The sequence below is a fragment of the Trachurus japonicus genome, chromosome 9, assembly GCF_045865225.1.
Source record: "Trachurus japonicus isolate A0001 chromosome 9, Traja_1.0".
In the NCBI taxonomy this organism is placed as follows: Eukaryota; Metazoa; Chordata; class Actinopteri; order Carangiformes; family Carangidae; genus Trachurus; species Trachurus japonicus.
Genome location: NC_140915.1, coordinates 4,670,340 through 4,694,751, shown reverse-complemented (window position 1 = coordinate 4,694,751; position 24,412 = coordinate 4,670,340). Strand labels below are relative to the sequence as shown.

At 43.0% G+C, this 24,412-nt stretch overlaps 2 protein-coding genes and 2 long non-coding RNA genes across 8 annotated transcripts in view; 2 read left to right on the top strand and 2 right to left on the bottom strand.

The window, feature by feature from the left end:
* Positions 1 to 12,451, top strand: part of LOC146980736 (uncharacterized) — a 63,780-nt gene extending 51,329 nt beyond the window's left edge. For 2 of the 3 annotated variants that reach the window (XR_015036537.1, XR_015036536.1), the window contains 2 exons: positions 9,725 to 9,787; positions 12,315 to 12,444. This is a non-coding gene — a long non-coding RNA (uncharacterized LOC146980736). Of the gene's footprint in view, positions 1 to 9,724; positions 9,788 to 12,314 lie in introns of all 3 variants that reach the window. The other variant, XR_015036535.1, reaches the window with a different exon arrangement.
* On the bottom strand, positions 1,193 to 6,694 carry LOC146980737 (uncharacterized). The gene is made up of 3 exons (XM_085787925.1): positions 6,550 to 6,694; positions 3,273 to 3,517; positions 1,193 to 1,416 (listed from the first exon to the last, which is right to left on the bottom strand). The coding sequence occupies exons 1-3, from the start codon at positions 6,657 to 6,659 to the stop codon at positions 1,193 to 1,195; spliced, it is 579 nt and encodes a 192-aa protein (XP_085644051.1). The 5' UTR covers positions 6,660 to 6,694.
* On the bottom strand, positions 8,674 to 18,118 carry lrrc2 (leucine rich repeat containing 2). 3 transcript variants are annotated; one of them, XM_085785736.1, is made up of 11 exons: positions 17,994 to 18,118; positions 16,635 to 16,779; positions 15,651 to 15,766; positions 14,427 to 14,533; positions 13,315 to 13,471; positions 12,524 to 12,660; positions 12,295 to 12,440; positions 11,049 to 11,201; positions 10,585 to 10,757; positions 9,720 to 9,765; positions 8,674 to 9,677 (listed from the first exon to the last, which is right to left on the bottom strand). In XM_085785736.1, the coding sequence occupies exons 2-11, from the start codon at positions 16,769 to 16,771 to the stop codon at positions 9,617 to 9,619; spliced, it is 1,233 nt and encodes a 410-aa protein (XP_085641862.1). In that variant the 5' UTR covers positions 16,772 to 16,779; positions 17,994 to 18,118; the 3' UTR covers positions 8,674 to 9,616. The 3 variants fall into 3 exon arrangements, with proteins under 3 accessions (XP_085641862.1, XP_085641863.1, XP_085641864.1); XM_085785737.1 differs by having other exon boundaries at positions 16,635 to 16,776; positions 17,994 to 18,088; XM_085785738.1 differs by having other exon boundaries at positions 8,674 to 9,765.
* On the top strand, positions 12,546 to 14,497 carry LOC146980735 (uncharacterized). The gene is made up of 3 exons (XR_015036538.1): positions 12,546 to 12,675; positions 13,304 to 13,490; positions 14,376 to 14,497. It is a non-coding gene; the product is annotated as an uncharacterized LOC146980735 (long non-coding RNA).
* Positions 18,119 to 24,412: the final 6,294 nt, after the last annotated feature.

Genomic DNA, 24,412 nt, shown 5'->3' with positions numbered 1-24,412 from the left:
AAGCAAACATGTAAGCTAGTCTGAGAAAGTGTTGAGCCAAATCATTAATTGCAGTTCTTGTATCAGGAAAACTTAAACCAAAATCAAACAAACAACACTAAGCTAATTGAAGCTAGTTAAGCAGGTTTTTGTATGGCCGACCAAAACACATATTTCTTTAATGAACATCTAGAGCTGCTTCAGTCTGAAAACACAAGCTTGTAAGCTAATAGTCGTCAGATCAACTCAACAGATCTGATTTATTTAAACTGAAAAGTTTGATTATTCTATCATGTTAGCACACAAATGTTTTTGCTGAAATCAGTTATACATATACCATTTTGTAGCCCGAACCAAACCCGAAATTTCATATTTTATTTGTGAGGACTCAGAGTACGTCCTTAAGAATCTAGCGCGGCACTTTAAGAGAGAGAGAGAGAGAGAGAGAGAGAGAGAGAGAGAGAGAGCGCAGAGAGAGAGACGGGGAGAGGGAGAGAGAGAGAGCGCAGAGAGAGAGAGAGAGCGCAGAGAGAGAGAGAGAGCGCGCAGAGAGACAAAGAAGAGCAATGACGGGGTGGATAATAGACAGACTTGGGCTTAAGATCTTACCTCTCTAAGACAGAGACAGGAAGGAGTTCTTTGAATTGTCATTGCAAGAGTTTAGTACAGTAGTGTTGTTGTGATGAGGCGACTTCTGTTTTTTTGTGGACCACGGTGTCTCGTGGCCAAACTACTCAGTCAGGTCCTCGAAACGCATCAAAGTCGGCGCACTGTGATGTTAGTGTAGCAACATCACAGTGAGTTGTGACAAGATTACTGATTTAATCTCGGTGTTTCCTACACATCATGGCCCACGCCACTAACTCGGCTCTGCCTCTGACACTAAGCATGCAGCAGTGGCTCTTTCACGTGCTCAAAGCGTGCTCTGGCTCTGCGCTGCGGCTCCTGTCCTGTTTAGTTAAATAGCAATTACCTTACAGCGCCCTCTCTGTTTTTTTTTCCCTAATTATTTATTTTATAACAAGTATTCCTCAGTTTAGTATCTCCACACATCGTTTATACATTTCTATAAACATATATTAAAAAAAAAAAAAAAAAAAAAAAGTCAGCGAGAGAGAAGCCCGGCCCGACCCGACCCGAACGTAATGATTGACATTTCGGGTCGGGTCGGGCTCGGGCTCGGGCTTAAGATCTTACCTCTAATTGGAGTGTCCTAGAGGGTCTTCTTCTTGGACGTTGTCTCCAGCTGTCTCACCTCATGTTGGGTATTAACCTCTTCACTCTGTCCCTCTGTGATGTAGAGCTCAGTGTAGATCCTGTTGAGGAGGGTTCCTCTTCCTGTTCCACTTCCTGTTCCCTCAGTTCCTTCAGTCACTCGTTCACATCTGCTCCTCAGACTGATCTTATGTTGATCTAAAACCTCCTGCAGACCACGATCTGCTGAGAGAGAAGAGACAGAGTCAGACTGAAGACAGAGAGTCTGACAATGTGATTGCATTATTTAAGAGAGAAAATTAGAAACGGTGAAAGTCATCACTCAGTTAATCATCATCTTCGCATCAGAGATGGTCCCAGACATTCAGCTTCTGCAGAATAACTTGTTCACATTTTTAATGTTCACTCCAGAACAAGACAAACGGTGCTGTGGTGGCACTGCCATCACACTGCACCTTATCACTCCACCCAATCAAAACTAATGAAAACACTAAGGACAAACTACAGAGTAGAAAGTAGTTCTCAGTTTTCACATGATGAATTTTTCCAATCATAGAAAACATCTAACCAATAACAAAATTACTTTTCTTCACAACAACTCTTGACAAAACTTTATTTCATCTTATATTAATTTGCTTTTACAAAAATATTGAGTGTTCATAACTACCAAAATCTGGAGATATCATTTTATGTTTTTGTTTGACATATTTAAAGCAGAAACCTCAGTCGATGTGAGGGTCTAAGGGCAGAGGATGTTGTTATGATGCCATGTAAAGCCCTTTGAGACAAACTGTTTGTAAAAATGGGCTATACAAATAAAACTGACATTGAGAAACAGATGTGATCATATCATGAGCTGGTGCAACAAACTAGAAAGTTGGCAGCAGCAGTGAAACCAGTGATGAGGTTTGTTTGGAGCCTCGTCTCCTAAAACAGGCCAAGTGTCAGGTAAAAGACATAAAACTAGAAGGAAGACACCTGAACATGACACGGCGGAAATGAAGCAAAATGACAGAAGAAGTTTGTTGCTTACATGAGTGTGGAGAAGTCTGGACCACATCGAGGTTCATGTCCATGTGTTGTCAGACTAGTTTAGTTTAGCTTAGTTTATTATTGAGATGCCCATTAGCTGCAGCAAAGCCACAGCTTTTCTTTCTGGGGTCCAACAGTATCAAATATACAGTCGAAAACCCCAAAACATTACATTAGAGTTCTCTGTCATTACTGCTGTGATTGTTCATTAACACATTTTATAATTTAGCAAACACCTGTTGGTTTCATTTGTTTAATTAAATACCTACATTTTCAGGTTCAGATGAGTTTGTGTTGTTATTTGACGAGTAAAGGGGTGTTCACACCAAACGCGATGCTGCGTTGTCGCGCGTCGAGATTACATGTAAAGTCAATGCACAGACGCGATTAGATGCGAAATCGCGCCGGGCGACGCGATACGCGCGTCACACGCGACGCGATGGACGCGATGCCGCGAAAATCGCACCAACGCCCGAGTTGAAAATATTGAACTTTTAACGCGACATCGCGTGACGCCGTGACGCGACAGCCTATCAGCGTTGAGATTCTGACACAACAATACACTGCTACCGACTGCTACTCACCGGAGACAGATGGACAGGCGTCTGCAGCTGAAATGAAGAGCCTGTAACTTTAGTTGGTGTCCTGCCTGGAGATCCTGGCACCAACCCTAGCTAGCAAGTCCTCAAACTCAGCAACAGTCAGTCTGAAGTACCGTACAACGGTACGAGTGGAGTTTTTTTTACCTGCTACACCAGGACCAGGACGTCAAGGATCAGCTTCACCTCGTCCATTGTCAAGCCTACGGTAAAATGAGTGCACTTTCTGTGTCTCAACACATTTTTACATCCGTCCTGTTAGCTGGATTGACAGTAGAGGGGAGGGGAGGGGGGACGCAATGACGCGATGACGCGAATTTACACAAAACGGTCACGCGTCAAAACACGAGCGATAGCGCGACGGATTGTTATTTGTCGCGCGAAAAAATCGCGTTCATCGCGTTTGGTGTGAACACAGCTTAAGACACAACAGCTACAAAGACTTACCTGTCCAGTCCATCACAGAGCTGCTCTGATTGGCTGTCTGCAGTCCACCTCTGGTTCTGGGTCTTTGTCCGCACTGGGGACAGGAGGGGGGTCCTGAAGAACCAGACTGGTCCCAGTCTGAGGTGAAGCACTGTCTGCAGAACCAGTGTCCACAGCTGGAGGAGACTGGATCCTTCAGGACGTCCTGACAGAGACCACAGCAGGACAGCTGCTGGTCCACAGAGACACCACTCCTCTTCCTCTCTCTGTGAAGACATGGACACATTTCTGTTTAAACTAGAGTCACCTCCTCCAGGTCGTTTCCTCCTCCTCTCAGGAGGACTCAACCCTTTCATTTGACACACACATCAACCTTTCATGTTGACGTTGTACTGTGAGATGCGAGCAGACAGAGGCTGGATGGTGTTTCAGAGACGCAACCCTTTCATTTGACACACACATCAAATCCGTCACCAAATCTGCCTTCTTCCACCTCAGAAACATCTCCAGACTCCGGCCATCACTCTCTGATTCTGTTGCTGAAACCCTCATTCACGCCTTCATCACCTCACGTCTGGACTGTTCTAATGCCATCCTCCATGGGGTCACCAATAAAACTCTGGACAGGCTTCAACATGTACAAAACTCTGCTGCCAGGGTTCTCACCCACACCAAACCCTGGCAGCACATCACCCCCACCCTCAAACAGCTGCACTGGCTCCCCATCAAATATTGTATCATCTTCAAACTTCTCACCCTCACCTACAAATCTCTGCAAGCACTGACCCCTCAGTATTTAAAGCAGAACTTTGCAAGTCGGCCGGAAATAGCTCGCTCCTTCGTTGGTTTCTCTTTTTTTCCCTCTCCGGAGCTCCCCCACAGTTCTGGGAGGCACATGTCACTGTCGTAAAACCTCGCCGCCGCCGCCACCTCCTCCACCCCCCCTACACGTGCTTGTGTTTACTGCTGTTTGCTAAGCCCTGCTAACACCGAGCTAACGCTATGCTAACACGGAGCTAACGCTAACACGGAGCTAACGCTAATACAGCCACACACAGGCACAAAGACACAGACATACACACACAGGAATAAAGGTTCCAAAACGCGAAGGTGTGTGTGTGTGTGTGTCATGATGTATTACATTATCTTATAAAAGACCCATGGTGTGTGTATCTGTGTTAGCATTAGCTCCCCGTTAGCCACAAGCTGAACTTCATCAGTAAACATTTCATGTTTCCATGGTTTCCTCCGACTTTCCGAACTCAAACCAATCACGATTCGTGACATGCATGACGTCATGCGTTCTTATCTCGTACTGCCGTAAGGCAGTTTCTCGCGATACTTCTATCCATTGACGAGATTTGTAACACCGAGACGGACGACTGATCTTGCAAGTGCGGTTTTCAGCCAGTGGGGGGGGTGAGCGCATTGGCCTAGACCCCATTCACTTCATAACAGGTCACTCAACCATCACAGTGACTCTGAGCCACAATAATTACAGCCCAATTCCTGCATAGTTCTGCTTTAACCGACATCCTCCATGTTCACCATCCCTCACGGAACCTGCGGTCTGCCAACCTGGATCTCCTCACCATCCCCCGCACAAGCAGATGCACCTTTGGGATCAGGGCCTTCAGTGTGGAAGCTCCCACTCTGTGGAACCTGCTCCCACTACATCTCCACCAAGCACAAACCCTGGACTCCTTCAAATCCCAGTTGAGGAGGCACTTGTTCTCTCAGGCCTTTGCCTGCTAAATTTGTTGTCTGTTTTCTCTATGTTATTGTCAACCCAATCGCCACCAGGAAATGTTCACTATGGACGTTTCTGCAAACCCCAGAAACATCCATAATGAACGTTTCTGGGCTAAAATACGTTCTATTCCAACATTTCGTTGCTCATTCGTTTAACGTGAGCCAAATTACGTTCAATATCAACGTTTTTCAACATATTTTGGCATTGTTTTGATGACACTTTTAACGAGAAATGTGTGTTTGAATGAAAGCAAATTGTGTTTTATTAGTCCTCTAGCGATAATTTATCCGACTGCTTGTCACTTTCCCCCGCAAAAATCCTTGAGGCCGATCGGCCGTGATGAGTTAACTGTTACACTATTCAACCCTTCTAAGCAATGTAAACTGCAATGTGACCTCATTTTAACTGATCAGAGCCAGTCTCTGCAGTATATTCATACAAAAATGTACAGCCCAGACCTAATTCACCGACGGACAGCTTCCGCCGACGGAAACTATAAACTCATTAATTTCACCCTGGCATCTTTATATTACGCGGCTCATTGATGCTTATTCAAAGAAAACAGAGTAAAACTTGTAGACTTGTGTATATTAAATTATAATCATTCATTTATCTATCATAGATAGGATATGACGTCAATACTTCCGGCGCCTGCGCTGGGCACAACAGCGCCACTGGGAGTGTCTACAACGCAACGACAACACCTTAATGTGTGTTTTGTCAGTCTTACTGTGATCACGAGGAGTGGAAATTAAGCCATGTTGATTTAATTCAACAGAATGTGAATAAACAGTGAGGAATCAGAACAGTTAGAAAGCTCTTTTTGAACAAAGTCCAAATGATTCAAGTTAACTCAAGTCAAATATTTTTTTTTATTCCAGAAAACAACCTTTCCCTCCCCCCACATTCCCCCCTCCTCCCTCCTAGGAAGCATGAGCTTATAATATAGTGTTCATAGCATGAGGAGGGGTATTGTTTGTGCAAAATCTCCTGACTCTCTGACCTTTGGAAGGTTTGAAAGGAACGTTTTCGGCAGATTTGAGTTCAGATTTACAAGTATTTTTGTCAACAGCCCACAGACGCTAAGAGCGAAGAGGCTGAATTTTAAATATGTTCACCAGGGGGCTTATCCATCCACTGTAGTAATTTTTATGCACAGCTCCACTACTTCCTGAATTAGCCAGCTCATTTATTTCCTGTTTTGGACAAACTGATTAATCAGGTGTGTAATGACGACCTCACAACAAGATACACCTGGATTAATCAGTTTGTCCAATAATGTCAGACAGGAAATAAAGGAACTGGCTTAAGATCAGGAAGTTGTGGAGCTGTGCATAAAGCCAATTGGTAAGTGTCAAAGGTCACAGAGCTCTCAAACTGATAAATGCTTCATAGTGAGGAGACTTGGTGGAGTTCAGATCAAAGTACCAAACATTAAACTGCAGCATGCATGATTCTCTCACTCTCTCGCTCTCATTTCCTGTCTTCTCTGGACTGTCGGCCATCAGCACAGAAACAAAATGCTGGATGTTGCAGGTCTCTTACCTTGTAGCCGGAGGCTCATGACTGGAGGATGGATCATCTTCAGATGGATTACTGTCTTCAGGTCCTGGAGTCTCTCCTGTGTCCCCCTCCTCCTCTGCACAACCACTCATCTTCTGTACTTCAGTCAGTCTGAGAGTGAAACCAGTAACACGGTTAGCGCATAAATACAGTAAGTAGACCCAGATCTGACAGAACAGGAAGTAACAAACACACCCAGTACACGGTTAAAGTCAATACTGCACCTCACACAACCAACAGATCTTCATCTTCTCCACAGTCCACACAGAGACAACAGAATCATTAAGACAGAACTCACCTGAGTAAAAACTTCAGCTTCAGCTCCCCCTCTGTGAGTTTAATGATTAACTGAGCACCTGCCCCTTTGCCCCTTGATGCCCAAAGTGCCCTATTGTCGAGAATTTCTGCTTGTCACTTTCCCCCGCTTTGCAGTGGGCGTCATGGTTGCCATCGAACTCTGAAGGATGCTAGACACATGACATAGACATGAGTAATGTACAGCTCACCTGGCAGGGCAGCTCCCCCTGTAATCAAAACCTTTGTTCCAGTCAGGGTTTGAATTTTCCTATTAGTGCACAATTTTGGTGATCAATATATTTTCTTTTCTCATCATCATTATCGGAATAGTTCACCCAAAATTCAAATTTCACTCATTATCTACTCACCCTCATGTCGACTAAAGGCTGGGAGAAGTTTCAGAGTCCTCCGCGCGCAGCAGTATTTGTCCATTTGTTTATTTGTTTATTTCAATTGGATCCCCATTAGCAGCTGCACAGCCACTAATCTTCCTGGGGTCCACCGTAAAATCACATAAAATGTTAAGAAAAGTTAAAATAAAAATACAAATAATAATAATAGAAAAAAGCTTACACTAATGATAATAACAACCATTGCAACAATAATCAGAGATATAATAACAATAAAGTGTAATCAGGTAAGAATAAAATTAAACAGAAATAATAATCTAATTCATCAACTTGAAAAAAATTAAAAAATAAAATAAAACAGTAACAACAATCTTAATCATCAACATCTGTGAGTATGTATGTGTATGTATGTGTACGCTTATGCCCTCTTCGTGTGTCTTTAACATGTGCCCTTTCTACCTCTGGGCTGTTAGGTGACATTTCAATAGCCTCTTAAAGCCTAGTTTTGTTTTTTCTTTAGTAATGTGTTCTGGCAGTGCATTCCATGATGACATTGCTTGATACAACACTGTACTTTGCATAGCCTCTTTTTTAGCTTTAGGCAGTATGGTGGTTGTGAATGGTGCTCACTTTTCTTCGTCCAAAAAGACACACCAAAAAACATCCAAATACCTCCATGCTGCTCGTCTGTAATGTCCCTCTCCGACATGAGAAATTGTTCCGCTGGTCAGTGAAAATCACGCGAGATTTGCACTGACACAGGAAGAGCAGTGAACTGAGACACTGGGAGCTTCCGCTACAAACAAGCTTGAAATATAGACTTATTTAATTTTTTCCGGAACAATTTCTCATGTCGGGGCTTCAATACAAGAGGGACATTACAGACGAGCACTATGGAGGTATTTGGATGTTTTTTGGTGTGTGTTTTTGGACGAAGAAAAGTGAACCCCATTCACAACCGTCATATGGACATGCAGTGCTGGGCCGACCCCCCCTGTAACTCAGAGAAGGCACAGAGGACTCTGAAACTTCTCCCAGCTCTTAGTCGACATGACAGGGAGTATAATGTGTGAAATTTGAATTTTGGGTGAACTATCCCTTTATGATCACTGCTATATATATATAAATATACAGTATATACAGTATATATAGTAAATATCTTGTCAAAGTTCTCTGAGAGCTCAAGTCTCCTGGGTTTCCCATTATTTTGCAGGCTGCTGCTTTGTTTCCCCTTTTCCCTTTTTCACTCGGAAACTGTAGAAAACAAAAATAATACACTGATATTGATGGAAATATTGAACAAGAGTGTTTCACGTTTAACTTTGTCTTTTGGAGATCATTTCATCTTCCACTTGATGATCTGTTCACATTAACACACATTTGGACCAGGGGGGGGGACTTTTGTATGCTGCTGTATAAATGTTTTAACTTGCTGGTTTTAAATCAGAACAAACAAATCTTTAAAGTTTCACCAACAACATTTATTTAAAAAACAAAAGTCACATTGAAAACTGTGTCACTGAGACGTCTATAAAAATCAACCACACATAAAAATATCAACGTATAAGAATTCTTAATTTTGACCTAATCAGGAGGTGACATCATCGATCAGTTTAGGGCTTAATTTATATTAAACTCGTTCATTAAACTCTGTCATCAGAAGATTTAAAACCAAGCTAGTTACTTAGTTCTTGTTTTAGTTTTGTTTTAAAGTTGCAGCTCAACATTAATTCACAAAATGTCCAACAAATACAAAAATAAAATACAGAATCAATCAGATCAGACACAACACACTGTTGAAACATGTCAATCAGACTAATCAATCAATCTATCAACTCTGTTTGGTCACAGTTTTTACACTTTGAACCGATAAATCAAAGAAAAAGTCGCTCACTGCACAAACAAATGACTAATAACCAAACAATGATTCATCAACATCATCATCATCCTGAGAGAAGTGTGTGTGACGTGGGACAGTTTGTGAAAATGGCTGAAAAATGAAGTTCTGATGTTTAAACGTTGGAATGAAAGGTTCAAAGTTCATTTGAAAACATTTAAAATAAATGAGAATTCGTCAAATCGTCAACATGAATTTATCAAACTCATTGATTATTGTGAAATTTCAAAGCCCTCAATCAAACTTTTACATTTAAAATATGGAAGTTCATTATTGCCAAAAAAAAGAAAAAATTATAAAAAAATAAAGTTCATCTACACATGTCTCAAATCTCTACAGTCTATAATATAAAACCTCAATATTATTATTGTTATTTTGTTTTTCATTTTGTCTTTTACTTAAACCAAATAAAGATTTTTTACTTTTAATGTTTAAATTACATTTTGAATTCACTTTTATCTTGTTTCTCTGACAAAGTTTGTTTCAAATCATCACAATGACACGTTCAGTCCAACCTTCCCCCTCCTCTTCCTCCTCTTCCTCTTTTTCTTTCTCTTCCTCTTTCTCTTCTTCTTCCTCTTCCTCCTCCTCTTCCTCTTCCTCCTCACAAGAGACAGGAGATGGAGACCTTGGTGGTGGAGTAAGGGACGGTGTCTGATGAGGGACAAACCACAGGGTTAGTTCTTAGTTCAACATGAGCAGAGATGGATGGATGATTGATGAGTGGATGGATGGATGGATGGATGGATGGATGGATGGATGGATGGATGGATGGATGGATGGATGGATGGATGGATGGATGGATGGATGGGTGGATGGATGGATGGATGGGTGGGTGGATGAACAGATGGATGCATGGATGGATGAACAGATGGATGGATGGGTGGATGGATGAGTAGATGTATGGATGGATGGATGAGTGGATGAACAGATAGATGGATGATTGATGGATAGATTATACTATATGGATGGATGAGTGGCTGGATTTATGGATGGATGGATGAAGGATGAGTGGATGGATGGATGAGTGGCTGGATTTATGGATGGATGGATGAAGGATGAGTGGATGGATGGATGGGTGGATGGATGGATGATACTAGATGGATGGATGGATGGTTTAATGGATGGATGGATGAGTAGATGTATGGATGGATGGATGAGTGGCTGGATTTATGGATGGATGGATGATGGATGAGTGGATGAACAGATGGATGGATGATTGATGGATAGATTATACTATATGGATGGATGGATGGATGGATGGATGGATGGATGGATGGATGGATGGATGATTGATGAGTGGGTGGATGGATGGATGGATGGATGATTGATGAATGGATGGATGGATGGATGGATGAACAGATAGATGGATGATTGATGGATAGATTATACTATATGGATGGATGGATGGATGGTCAATGAACAGACGGAGGGATGGATGAGTGGATGAACAGATGGAGGGATGAGTCTCACCTCTGTCCTTCAGCGTGCTGATGTAAGCCTCCATGAACTCCTTCTCGCTGCTGTCCCTCCTCACCTCCTCCCTCTGCCCTCTCCACCTCTGTCTCTTCTCTTCCTTCTTCTTCTCCTCCTCCTCTTTCTTCCTCCTCTCTGCACTGGCAGGGTTGTCGTACAGCCGGATGAACCTGCACAGATAGAATGATAGATAGAATGATAGATAGATAGATAGATAGATAGATAGATAGATAGATAGATAGATAGATAGATAGATAGATAGATAGATAGATAGATAGAACGATAGAACGATAGATGGACAGATGGACAGATGGACAGATGGACAGATAGATAGATAGATAGATAGATAGATAGATAGATAGATAGATAGATAGATAGATAGATAGATGGTTGTGTATGTGGGTGTGGTTTTAAATGATTGTGGGCGTGGCCTGTGTGCGAGGGGGCGTGGCCTGTGTTACTTGATGGCGGGGTTGCTGCACAGTCTGGTCGGGATGCAGTTGAGTTCGTCGCCGCTGACGACGATCATCTTGAGCGTGGAGATTTTGGTGAGACAGTGGGGGAGGTAGGACAGGTTGTTCTTATGGACGAAGAGTGTGACCAGCTGCTCCAGCCTGACACACACACACACACACACACACACACACACAGGATTATTGATTTTCTAATCAACCGAGCTCGTTACTTAGTTCTTGTTTTAGTTTAGTTTTAAAGTTGCAGCTCAACATTAATTCACAAAATGTCCAACAAATTAGGGGTGTACCTGAACCTGAATACGTATTCGGAAGTACACAATAATGCTTTGAACCCGAATTGTTTTGCTGTAGGAAGTTCACTACCAGATCCACGTTTGATCCACGTTACGTTTGGAAAGTCTAGAAGAGCCGCACGATTAAATTATTTTATTCCTGTTCTAGTTAGCCGAGAGCTAAAGCAGAAGTTAGCTGGCTAGCTCGGCGTAGCACTAGCTCGGCTGAAGTCAGGGTGCCCACTTCCGGTTTCTTCCCGATTACGATTTTTTTTTAAAGCCCAAATCCGAATACAAATAGTGCACTGGCTGTACACCCCTACAACAAATAGTACAAAAATAAAATGCAGAATAAATCAGATCAGACTCAACACACTCTTTAAACCTGTCAAACAAACTAATCAATCAATCAACCACTGTAAAAGGTGTGGAGGCTGATGCTTTTTTCCTTTGTTCAAACCACTGTAAAAGAAAAAAAAATCTGTTTCTGAGGTAAAATTCTGATATGTTTTTGTCAAACATCATCTACCATGACCCTAAGATTTTGTACAAAGACTATCTGGTATATTGATGTAATATCCTTATCACGTTTGCTGGGGATTGAATCCTCTCCTCTCCTCTCCTCTCCTCTCCTCTCCTCTCCTCTCCTCTCCTCTCCTCTCCTCTCCTCTCCTCTCCTCAGTATATTTTTGAACTGTCATTTTCTGCTGTACTTTGTAGTTTGGCCTTGGTGTCTCACACTCTCTCTGTGTTTCCGCAGATCCACCGGAGCTCCATCTCTCTGCACCAGCCGCCGCCTGCATCGCCCCCCTCCCACCCCTTCCCCTGCTGTTAGACCGGCCTCCCCTTCCTTCCCATGGACCAGTCTGCCACCCAGTCCTCCCATCGAGCTGACCGCCCCCCCCCCCGCCTGCCTGCAGCGTTAACATGACACCATCGTCATCGTCTGGGCGACTCACCTGTCCATGTCCTCCGGCAGGTCGGTCATGCTGTTGTGGCTCAGGTCCAGCAGCTGCAGGCCGCTCATCCTCAGGGCGCAGATCGGGATCGACACGAACCTGTTCTCCGAGATGTCCAGGTGACCCAGACGCTTCAGGCTGCTCAGCTGCGGAGGACAGAGGAAGTGACATCATCAGCACGGCGGGGGGGGGGGGCGCCATTGGACGATCATCTCAGGTGCGCTCTCACCTCGAACGGCAGCTCGGCCAGGTTGTGGTTTCCGGTCAGCTCCAGTTTCTGGAGCTTCTCACAGTCGCCGAGCTCCGGAGGAACCTTGGACAGGCGGTTGTAGCTGACGTTCAGCTCCCTCAGCTCCAGCAGCTTACCTGAGCACACAGGTGGTGATGACTTTTTTTTACATCAAGGATCCCTTATTTGATACAAATTAGACCACGGACCTAGCCTGACAAGCCAGACTATATCATTAACATGTCTAGTCTGGCAACGAGCGGTAGACCTCGGCTCAATCCAGGGGGCGGGATGAAGGTGCACCAATAGGGTAGCGCTACGACCAATCAGAGCAAAGAGCAGGATGACGTTAGCCTGACAAGCCAATTAAAATGTATGGCGTCATGGCGTTAAGCCGCCCAAGGACTCTCTAAACAGATAGAGCGCTGTGATTGGTGAACACAAACGGTGTTCGAGACTCAAAAAGTTCCTATGGCTCGTTTCTAGACCCACCTATGGAGCAAATATATTTGCTGCCGCTAGGGTGCGTCTAGATTTCTAGGCTACCACGGACCCCCATTGGACAAGATTTTGAAGCAAACACCAGAAATACACAAATATTTGTTCTGAGACTGAAGAACGTTACTTTTTTAGTCAATGTATGTTTAAATTAGGGTCGATCTCAAAACAACATTCACCGATAATTAAAGGTGATGAACCTGTAGGGATTATGGTGAGAGGAGGATCTGAAATGTTGAACTGTCCCTTTAAGCAGCAGCAGCAGCAGCATTAACCACTGAGCTGTAACTCACCGATCTCCGGCGGCAGCTCTTCGATGGCGTTCTTGGGGATCTGGAGCACGGTGAGCTGGGTGAACAGAGCCAGGTAGTCGGGCAGCCGGCGGATCTTGGTGCCCCTGACGTGCCACTCCCTCAGGTAGGTCATCCACTGCAGCTCCTTGGGGAAGTCCTGGAACAACAGCCGTCAGGTGTCTGCTCGAAAATTACTGGCACCCAACTTACTGACTTGAACTCCCTCTGGGAAGGACGGGTCTCGCAAAAGGCAGCATGCATCATTAATAATCATGATCATGTTCTGGTCTGTGAATTTATCTTGATGCCTTCAGGTTGGCGTTACATGCAGCCTCTCAGGAAGACCAATCACTATTCCTCTTCCCGGTTCGTCAAATTTGGACGAACCAGGGTCTGTCCTCTTCCCAGTTCGTCCAAATTTGACGAACCGGGAAGAGGAGCTTCGAGAAGCTTCCGCTACAAAACAAGCTTGAAACATAGACTTATTTAATTTTTTTCGGGACAATTTCGCATCTCGGGACTTCAATACAAGACAGACATTACATACGAGCAGCATGGAGGTACTTGGATGTTTTTTGGTGTGTCTTTTTGTTACGAAGACAGTTGGTATCCATTTGCAACCGTCATATGGACATGCACTGCTATGCCGAGACCCCCTGTAACTCAGAGAAGCCACGGAGGACTCTGAAACTTCTCCCAGCCCTTAGTCCACATGAGAGGGAGGAGATAATGAGGGAAATTTCAATTTTGGGTGAACTATCCCTTTAATTTGCACGGTCTCACACTTTCTCCGATTTTTCCCTGTTAAAAGGGTTTTCCATGGAGTTTTTCCTCAGTCGATGTGAGGGTCTAAGGACAGAGGATGTTGTTACGATGCCATGTAAAGCCCTTTGAGACAAACTGTAAAAACGGGCTATACAAATAAAATTGCCTTGCCTTGCCTTGCCTCCTCACTTGTATGTATGCTCGTGTATATGAATGTGGTGCAGTGGTCAACTGTAGAAACAGAATTGCCCTATGGGGTAAATAAAGTAATCTCAACTCAACTCAACTCAACTCAGGTGTGACCACGAGTCCCACACAGGTAGATGAACCTGCACCTGTCCACTCACCGTCCACTGATCTCCCTCCAGCTGCAGGGTGAGTTTGCTCTGATCCGACTCCTGGTCCTGCTGGACCTCCTGGTTCTGGTTCTGGTCCTGGCTCTGCTGATCGGCTTCTGATCCACAAATAAACAACAACACGTCATCAATTTACCTGCACACACCTGTATTTGTATCTGAACTAAATAAGACAATGAAAAGAACATAACCAGGGGGAATGCACATGTAAATGTGGGGTGCGGGGTCTTATGTCTTATGTTTTATGTTGTTATGTCCCTATGTAATTGAGGTGTATGAAATGTGGGAATGTATGTTAATGTATGTAAGTTGCACTTCTCGAGGCCGCTCTGTACGAAATGGTGAAAACAATTTTCCTTGGAAAGGACAAATCAACTCATCTATCTACCTATTTACCTGTGTGAACCCACCTGTTCCTATATTATGCAATGGTTTATCCATATATAAATTATTGTAATATCACCTGGGCCAGCACTTACCAAACTAAACTCAAGCCCGCTGCCCATGTACCATCTTCAGAAAAGAGCAGTAAGAATAATAAGCTGTGCTCATCAAAGCCATTCTTCACAGCCTTTATTCCTACAGTCTGGTATCCTCAGTGTTTAAGCATCTTCAGATTTGTTGACAGTTCCCTAAAAAAATCCTCCCATCATTTTTTCATAATATATTTGCATACAACTATCAATTTCACAACCTATTCCACACGTAACTCTTGCCACCTTAGACCCCCATATATTTGTACCTCCTGATCACAGTTCTGTATACTTTATCGTGGGCCTAGAATATGGAATTTATTACCTGTACTTTCTTTTTTTACTTATCTTTACAACAATTTAGGAGAGCACTAAAGTCACTTCTGCTAACCAGTCAATATTTTCCACATGGTCTGCCTATCTAAACTGGGATTAGTTTATATTTTTTCACCATATTTTTTATCAAGCTTTTGTATTGTATTGTACAATGTTAATCATGTTAAACCATGTTTGCATTTATTATGTATAAACCGTTTTTGTACTTCACAAATGTATGCACAACTGTAGTTGGAGAATGCCACCCTACAAGCCCCTGGAGGGTTTTTTCAGCATTTCTCCTTCACATTGTCTTGGATTCTATATGTTATATCTTTGTAAACTTTTTGATATGTGAAATAAACAGACCTATGGTTACCGACCTGTACCTACTTGTGTTTACCTGTATTTACCTGTGGTCACCCACCTGTGTAGGGCTGTATGTCGGGCAGTGTGGATCTCTCCAGGTAGTGGTGCAGCAGGTTGCGTTCGTTGCTCTTCAGCGTTTTGCAGTAGATGCGATACTGCCACTGCTGGTCGATCCTACACACACACACACACACTGTTTTAAAGGGATATGCCAACTTTTTTTCCGTGTCTTGCCTCACTCCCGAGTCCATGACAAGCAGATAGACACCATCCTTTCGACTGTGCGTGCAGTAACAAGGGAGATACGGGCAGACCGCTAATTAGCTTAGCTCAAACGCTGGAAGTGTAGTGTTAGCCTGCCTCCTACCTGAGCTGAAATCAGCAGTCAGAAGCTGATTTCATTTTATCACTAAACTCTGTAAATATATCACTTTATCAACATTTCAAACATGTTTAGGCGAGAAAGTAGCCGTTTAGATCAGCAGTGTGTTGTTAATTTGTCTAAATACCAGCTGTTTACAATTTTGTTTGGACGAATTCAGCGCTACTCAAGCTAGCCGTTGTGACCAACGCACTTGACAATAGAATTTGTGCTTTTACTTTGAAATAGGAAGCTAACCTACCCTCGATGTAGCTAGCTTGAACCAAAATAAAGCGTCTTTGCTTGAACCCTCCGTTTTGACCGATCTCGTCCCGTTAGCGGCATTTTGACCGCTCAAGATGCCTTACCGGAGAGTTTTGTCAGCTCTGAGACGAAGATCGGCCCGCCGGTTTCCGTTTAGAGTTGCTGAAGAGTTTCTCTGATGACTTTAGGTGGAGGCAGGCTAACACTACCTATACACTTCCAGTGTTTGAGCTAAGCTAATTACGGGCGATACGGCTCTATCTCCCTTGTTACTGCACACACAGTTGAAAGGATGGTGTCTATCTGCTGGTCATAGACTCAGGAGTGAGGCAAGACACAATTTTTTTTTTTTGCCGTATCCCTTTAACGTGTCATATGAGGCCGTGTGTGTTTCAGAGCTGCAGGTGAAGGTCTCACCTGGCGAGGGCGCTCTTCTCCACTCTCTCCTGCTCCTTCCTCTGTCTCTGTCTCTGCTTCTTCACTCGACCCTCCCACATCCCTCGGATCAGGGACAGGTCGTAGACCGGCACCTCCACCTTCCTCCCCAAACCCATGTGTGCTGCTGGAGGAGGAGGAGGAGGAGGAGGAGGAGGAGTTACCAGGAGATAACAAGTGTTAATTTTCCCTGAGGTTTCTCCAATTTTTCCCTGTTAGAAGGGTTTTCCCGGGAGTTCTTCCTCAGAGGATGTTGTTATGATGCCATGTAAAGCCCTTTGAGACAAAAACGTGATAAATAAATACAAATACAAATAAAACTGCCTTGCCTTTAATTAGTTTGATTCTCTGAGCTTGTCTGAACTCTGAGATGAAGTCGGAGCTGTAGGTCAGAGCTCGTCTCTGGTGTAATGAGCCGTCTGACCTACATGCAGCAGAGCGACATTAAAATGACTAATGTGGCCTAACGTCTGCTGCATGCATGAGGCGTTCACTGACCGTCGGCCACGGGAGCGACAGGGCAGGGGCTTTTACTTTGAAAAACTCCAAAAAGGGCCAAATCATAAGATCTTCTCATCCAGGACCAGAGCTGCTGGTCACAAGAACTCAGATGTTCCTCAACTAGATGTTCCCAGACAGGTTCAAGGAGAAGATGGTGGTTTACATATTTCTATTTTTAATGGCCCGCCTATAGAGGACTCACACTACAAATCCCATAATACAATACAACAGGTACCATACGGTGATGACCAAGCACTAGATCAATCTGCTGCTCTGTTGAAAACGAATCGGCACAAAGGAGTCGTCTCACTGATGCAAACCTCAATTATTTTTTTTACACGCTTTTCTGAAAGCACGATACAGTTTTCACCAGCTCGTTCAGATCTGATATATTCTCATTTTGCTTGAAGGCACCGTTAATGAAAAATAAAGTTATTCTTATTTATATTTTGAGAAATTTGAACGCTGGCTGTTCAAATTCATATTTCTGATTAAAAGTATGTCAGTTTTAATATGTTAATGTCAATACTGTTTGGCCCGCAACATACTACAACTTGTGTCTTAAATTTTAGCCCCATGAGTGATTGAGTTTGACCCCGTTGTGTTAGAAACTGTCAGAACCTTCAGCCTATTAAAACCTCAAGTTCCCTTCAAGATCCTGTAGAAACCTTTAGATCCCAGTTTGAGCCAATAGGTTTCTTACATCCCTGATGAAATTGTTCTGTTCAAACCTCAAGTTAGAACCAGTTAGGACCAGTTTGAACCAGTTGAAACCAGTTAGAACCAGTGGTGAATCCAAACCAACGTCAAACAGAAACAAACACTTGTGTGTTTTCTTACCAGTGTCTCTGTTCACGTCGTCTCCTCGCTTTCACCAGCTTGTTTACTGAGACTGACACTCACACACACACACACACACAGCTGTGACCTCACTGTGTGTGTGTGTGTGTGTGTGTGTGTGTGTGTGTGAGTGTGATACATCATGCTATTTTTATCTGCTGAGATACGACCTGTGTGTGTGTCACATGATCCCTGACTCACGGCTGGTTTTGATGCGTCCCTCTCTGACTGCAGCAGCGGTACGGTGGCTGTGATGTCATCATCTGTAGCCCTGAGCTGATTGGACGACCGGTCCGTCATGTGAGTGACATGTTTGTTTGCTTCCCGGTGGTCGACCGTTGTTCTCGGCTCGGTGAGGATCCATAAATATCATGAAGGAACATTTTCAACATGTGTTCACCTTCTGAAAATAGAAACACACACACACACTCGCACATACACACACACACACACACACACATACACACACACACAGTCATTAACAGGAAGAACATTGGTTAACCCTTTAATTTCATGATAATTATCAAGAAATAGCTTAGAAGTAACAGTCAATTTCATAGTAATATCATGTTTTGACAAAAGATTACACATGCCTTTCATGCTTTGAATTTTTTGGAAGAGGTCCTTGCAATTGTCGATTACAATCGATTATCTCTTGGCTATTTCTATGCAATCAATCACTTTTTCTTGGCCATATTTCTCAACATTACTATGAAATTGACTGTTATTTCTAGGCTATTTCTTGACATTATCACGTAAAATGCGGCCTGTAAATTAAAGGGTTACCGAATATGGTTATTTATAAAAGTATTTGAATTGGCATCAATTGGCATTGCCATCGCTGTCCAAAAACAGGGGTGGAGATCCGGTGTCAGGGTGGAGTTTTTTTTTTGCCAGTATGCAACTCATACCATGCCACCATAAATCACAACTTGGTAGAGGCTTGCCATATCATTCAAAAAGTACTCCACAGAAAATAATTTATTGTGCTTACCTTTCTTGTTTATTTGTCCTAAACAGCTAATAGCACGTATCACTGCTTACTTTACTGTTATATTAGTAGGCTAAATAATAATTTTAAGGGTCTCAGGCATGTAATGTCTACTCACGTTCTTATCTTTTATCTCCCTCTGACCCTCATCCCCAATTCTTCTCACCATCTTCCTTTTCTACTTTATGCATTATTAATTGATATGGATGAATATCAAAATATGAAGCCCCAACCAAGTTGTGTAAACTAACAGATCATGTTCTTACAATGCCAGTTATGATGGTAAACAGCAAAAAAGAAAAAAGAAAAACGCAGTTCTAAGAGCACAACACAAGTTGACCCAACAAAATCAGATTTATTTACATCAATTTATATAAAATCATTCCTTGTTTTCATCTGTCATTTTCCAGGACTCTAGGTATCAACGTCCCATCGCCATAACCGGTACGATACGCCGTTGTCCGTATCACCGTTGTCCATATCGACGTCCCATCTTCATAACCGGTACGATACGCCGCTGTCCGCATCGACGTTGTCCATATCGACGTCCCATCTTCATAACCGGTATGATACGCCGTTGTCCATATCGACGTCCCATCTTCATAAGTTCCGGTATGATACGCCGTTGTCCATATCGACGTCGCATCTTCATAAACGGTACGATACGCCGTTGTCCGTATCGACGTCCCATCTTCATAACCGGTACGATACGCCGTTGTCCGCATGGACCGCGGAACGCATCTGGACAAGGGGGGGCCATAATTTCAAGTCAAGCGCGCGCGCGGGGGATCCTTGCAGGCTTCCGGCGGTGATTGTATCCACTTTATGATACGCTATGAAAACGTGTGTCTATCACACCAACGGATTTTCCGGGACAGATCAAATCCGTTTCACGCTAATTATCCATACGAGAGGCAACGTTAGGCTGCCGGTTCTCACGGCCCGGACTTCTGCCAATAGTTTTTTTTTTTTTTTCAGGGTGTGTGTGTATGTGCCGACTGCCGAGTGGACCCGTCTTGTAGAGACACGCGTCTATGGGACCGGCTTTTATTTCATTTAGAACAAACCTTATGCTCAGCAAAGATAGAAAATATGTAGTCTAATATAATAAAATGGTTCTGTTGTTTGGCCACTGTTTAAAAGGATCAGAATGTAGGAAAGAATCGGATCCAGAGCAGCATTCATTTACAAGTTTAATCAGCACCAATTAAACTTCTTCTAAATAAATGTAAACATTCAATAACTCGGGTCAGGTCGGACAACAGGCTTCTTTCTTTTTTTCCTTCTTCTTCCTCACAGGAGAAATAAGGCGTGCGCTCACCTCGCTTCTCTCTGAGAACACTGAGAGTGCTGTTTGTGATTTATCTGCTGCCTTGAATCCGCCCTTTATACGTGCGCTTCACAGATTCACAGCAAGACAAGCCGGGGTTGAGTTACCAAGTTGATAACCAGTGTCGTGGTACCGCTGATCCAGAGTGACAGTGTTGTGGATAGGTTCAACTGGATAGGCTGAGAGGAACCCCGGGTAGGCTGAGCTCGCTTCGTGATACGCCTCAGACACTCACGCATGACGTATTGATAAACAATGCACTTGATAGACTCACGAATTGAAATTAAAATGCAGCACTCGGTGACAGTTTTTTTTATCAGCAGCAGTGAAGATGTGTGGTGGTGGTGACTTGGCTCTTAAAAACACAGATACAACTTTTTACTACAGCTTTTATTCATAAAATAATCAGAGCACAAAAGTTACCCGGGCCATGGCCCCCCTGGCCCCCCCGGGTCTGCGGTGTATGGTTGTCCGTATCATCGTCCCATCTTCATAACCGGTACGATACGCCGTTGTCCGTATCGACGTTGTCCATATCGACGTCCCATCTTCATAACCGATGCGATACGACGTTGTCTGTATCGACGTCCCATCTTCATAACCGATACGATACGCTGTTGTCTGTATCGACGTTGTCTGTATCGACGTCCCATCTTCATAACCGATACGATACGCCGTTGTCTGTATCGACGTTGTCTGTATCGACGTCCCATCTTCATAACCGATACGATACGCCGTTGTCTGTATCGACGTTGTCTGTATCGACGTCCCATCTTCATAACCGATACGATACGCCGTTGTCTGTATCGACGTTGTCTGTATCGACGTCCCATCTTCATAACCGATACGATACGCCGTTGTCTGTATCGACGTTGTCTGTATCGACGTCCCATCTTCATAACCGATACGATACGCCGTTGTCTGTATCGACGTTGTCTGTATCGACGTCCCATCTTCATAACCGATACGATACGCCGTTGTCTGTATCGACGTTGTCTGTATCGACGTCCCATCTTCATAACCGATACGATACGCCGTTGTCTGTATCGACGTTGTCTGTATCGACGTCCCATCTTCATAACCGATACGATACACCGTTGTCTGTATCGACGTTGTCTGTATCGACGTCCCATCTTCATTACCAGTACATGTCAGCACGAGCGGCGGCTGCAGGAGCCTCGCGCCCGTGTGAGCTCAAGCGCACGTTTACGTTAGGGTGGATGTGGAGGATTTTTTACCTGTGAGATCTTTTCATTTACTTGCTGAGTATATTGTGTACTGGTATATTGTGTTTCAGAAATATGCTGAATCTTTAAGGGGCTGCTTCTAAAGTCTTGTTGAAATCGTTGAACAACGTGTTTGTTGAAGACTGCAGTTGCATGTTGTCGTCTGTGCTCCTGTGAGCTGGTTTTTATCATTTCATCACATTTTGTCTGCAACATTTTCCGAATCATATCCTGTTGTTCTGGTGGAAAAGTGAGACTCTTGATTTTCTCAGTCAACATCTTTGAATGTTCATCACTTGTACCGTTTAATGTTTTTGCCAGTGTCTCTAAGGCATCTAGAGCATCTTCAATAGACCTACGGTAGTTTTCTCTTTTTGCTTTTTCAACAGTTGAGACTGTGCAGAAACCCTCTGGAAACTTTTTGAATCCTTTACTGGCCAATTTAAAACGGCAATTTGTGCAATCCAAATATTCACCTAAATCAGTGGCATCAGCAAAACTTTTTGGACCATCTAATCCCCAATATTTTTTAAATACCACCACAGTTAAAATTCCATGTCTTTTCCACTCAACAGCTTTGGCAAAAAGTTTAAACATGCAACACTCTAAACCCTTCCTCCTCATTAAACATGGGCTGTTGTGTGTGTAAATCCGAATCTCTTCCACTTCCTCTTTGTCTTTAATCTCCAATAGGACTTTATCAATGTTTTCCAACAAAATTTCCTCACTGTGTTTTGTACGCTCCTCTGTGTTTTTCTTATTTTCATGTTGCGGATAATAACTATCAGTGATTTCTGACTTTCCATTTTTCAGCTTAATAACACCAAAAGCAAATTGAGGGATTCCATCTTCTTGATTTACATTTTCTGTAGAAGAGGAAGCGTTTAAATCCGAACTTATTTTTTTTATATTTTCTGCTGTTGTTAGTTTTCTTCTCCAGTTTTCAGCACTTTGCACATAATCAGATTCATCATTGGGTTCACTGACCTTTATATTTTTCAGTGGTGATCTTTTTGGAGGCCAAGAGTTACTTTGGGGTTTTAAACAATTACTTGGATGATTTTCGCTCTGTGGAGGATCGTCAGAATGATCATGTGCTCTTTTCTGGTTCTTCCTCGGGCTTGTCCTGAAAAAAAAAAGACACAAATTAAATGATGATTAGTTATTGTAAAGATTGCTTTAAGTAATAATAATGGATTACATTTATATAGCGCTTTTCTATTGTTACCCAATACCCAAAGCGCGTACAGCAACCATTATTCATTCATACCACATTCACACCGGTGGTGGTAAACTACGTGTGTAGCCACAGCTGCCCTGGGGCATGCTGACAGAAGCGTGGCTGCCATTTCGCGCCAAACGGCCCCTCCGACCACCACCATGATCATTCATACGCATTCACACGAGGCAAGATGGGTTAGGTGTCTTGCCCAAGGACACTACGACAGAGACTGGGAGAGAGCGGGATTCGAACCGCCGACCCTCCGATCATTGGACGACCCGCTCCACCTCCTGAGCCACTGCCCCCCCCGTCCCTGATATTATATATCAGTCATTCTTATAACATTGTTTAATTTCTGCATTGTTGTTTGATTGGATACTTTATTTATTTAAAAAAAAATGTTTGATTGAATTGATAATTTTGTTGAAGTCAATTGAGTATCAAACATCTATTTAAGTTACTATTAATGACCATAATATGAATGCCTAAACACTTCAGCATTAAAGCAGAAGTAAGTGGTCCGGTCGTTTTCGCTAATGCTGCGTTCCAGGCAGGCTTTTAAAATCGTAAATTACAGCTTCAAGTCACAACTTACGACTTTGTAGCGTTCCAGGCAACCCACTTGTGTTTTTCCGACCTGTTTTACCGGTGAAAGTCACTATAACGGCCACTCGTAACTTCCGACCCGTGAACTCGTACCAGATCGAACTGGTACGACTTCACGGTCGGAAAAATACGAGTTTCCTTGAACGCACCATAACAGTCCTCGTCCCTACATCACCACATTCACGGCGTCCCTTGGCTGCACACACAGCCCTGCATGCCGTTCTCTCTCCTCATTGGATAAAAACTGTAGGATACGATAAATGTTTTCTCCTCGGCTCAGAGCAGAGCAGAGGGACTGAGAGACCCGTGTTTCAGACCAAACACTCTATAGAAGTGATTGCTGTCGGAAGATATAACTATTTAAGACTTATATTAACACAAATATATCACTTACTTCTGCTTTAATGTTGTTTTCCTAAATGATGACGAAATTATTTCGTTCCCCTTTTTTTCATACAAGACGGTGACGAGATAAACATGGCTCTTTGATGACTAAAACATGACGAGACATGTGTGAGTTTTTGTTGACGATACAAGAATAGACATAAATGTTAGTGGTGGGGCTGTGTGATTGCCTCTAAATTTCATATTGTGGATTGTCATTGCTCCACTGTTACCACTTTATCTGTGTGTGGGCTAATGCATAATCGTTTGACCATAAAGTATTTTCTGTTAGGTTGAAACATTGCATCTCTAAAACTCTTCCTTTATTGTTGTTATTATTGGTTAAAATAGCCTATCTATAAGCTCATAATGTGTTGCAATGTGTTGAACTTATAGAACTGCTATTTTTACAACTTATGTCACACTCTTGTATGATGAAATCATGAAAAAAAAACCTGTTGAAATATATTGGGGAAAAAAAGTTGAAAAAGTTGAAATAAGGAGATAAAAGTTTTCTGCCCCACAGCAATATCCAAAAGCCTACTTATTGAATTAATTTGTTAAGACTGTACTTTTTCCCCCCCTTTTTTAATTTTTTTTTTTTTTTTTTTTTTTTTTTTACTAAAACTGACTAAATCTAGACTAAAACCTTTTTGAGTT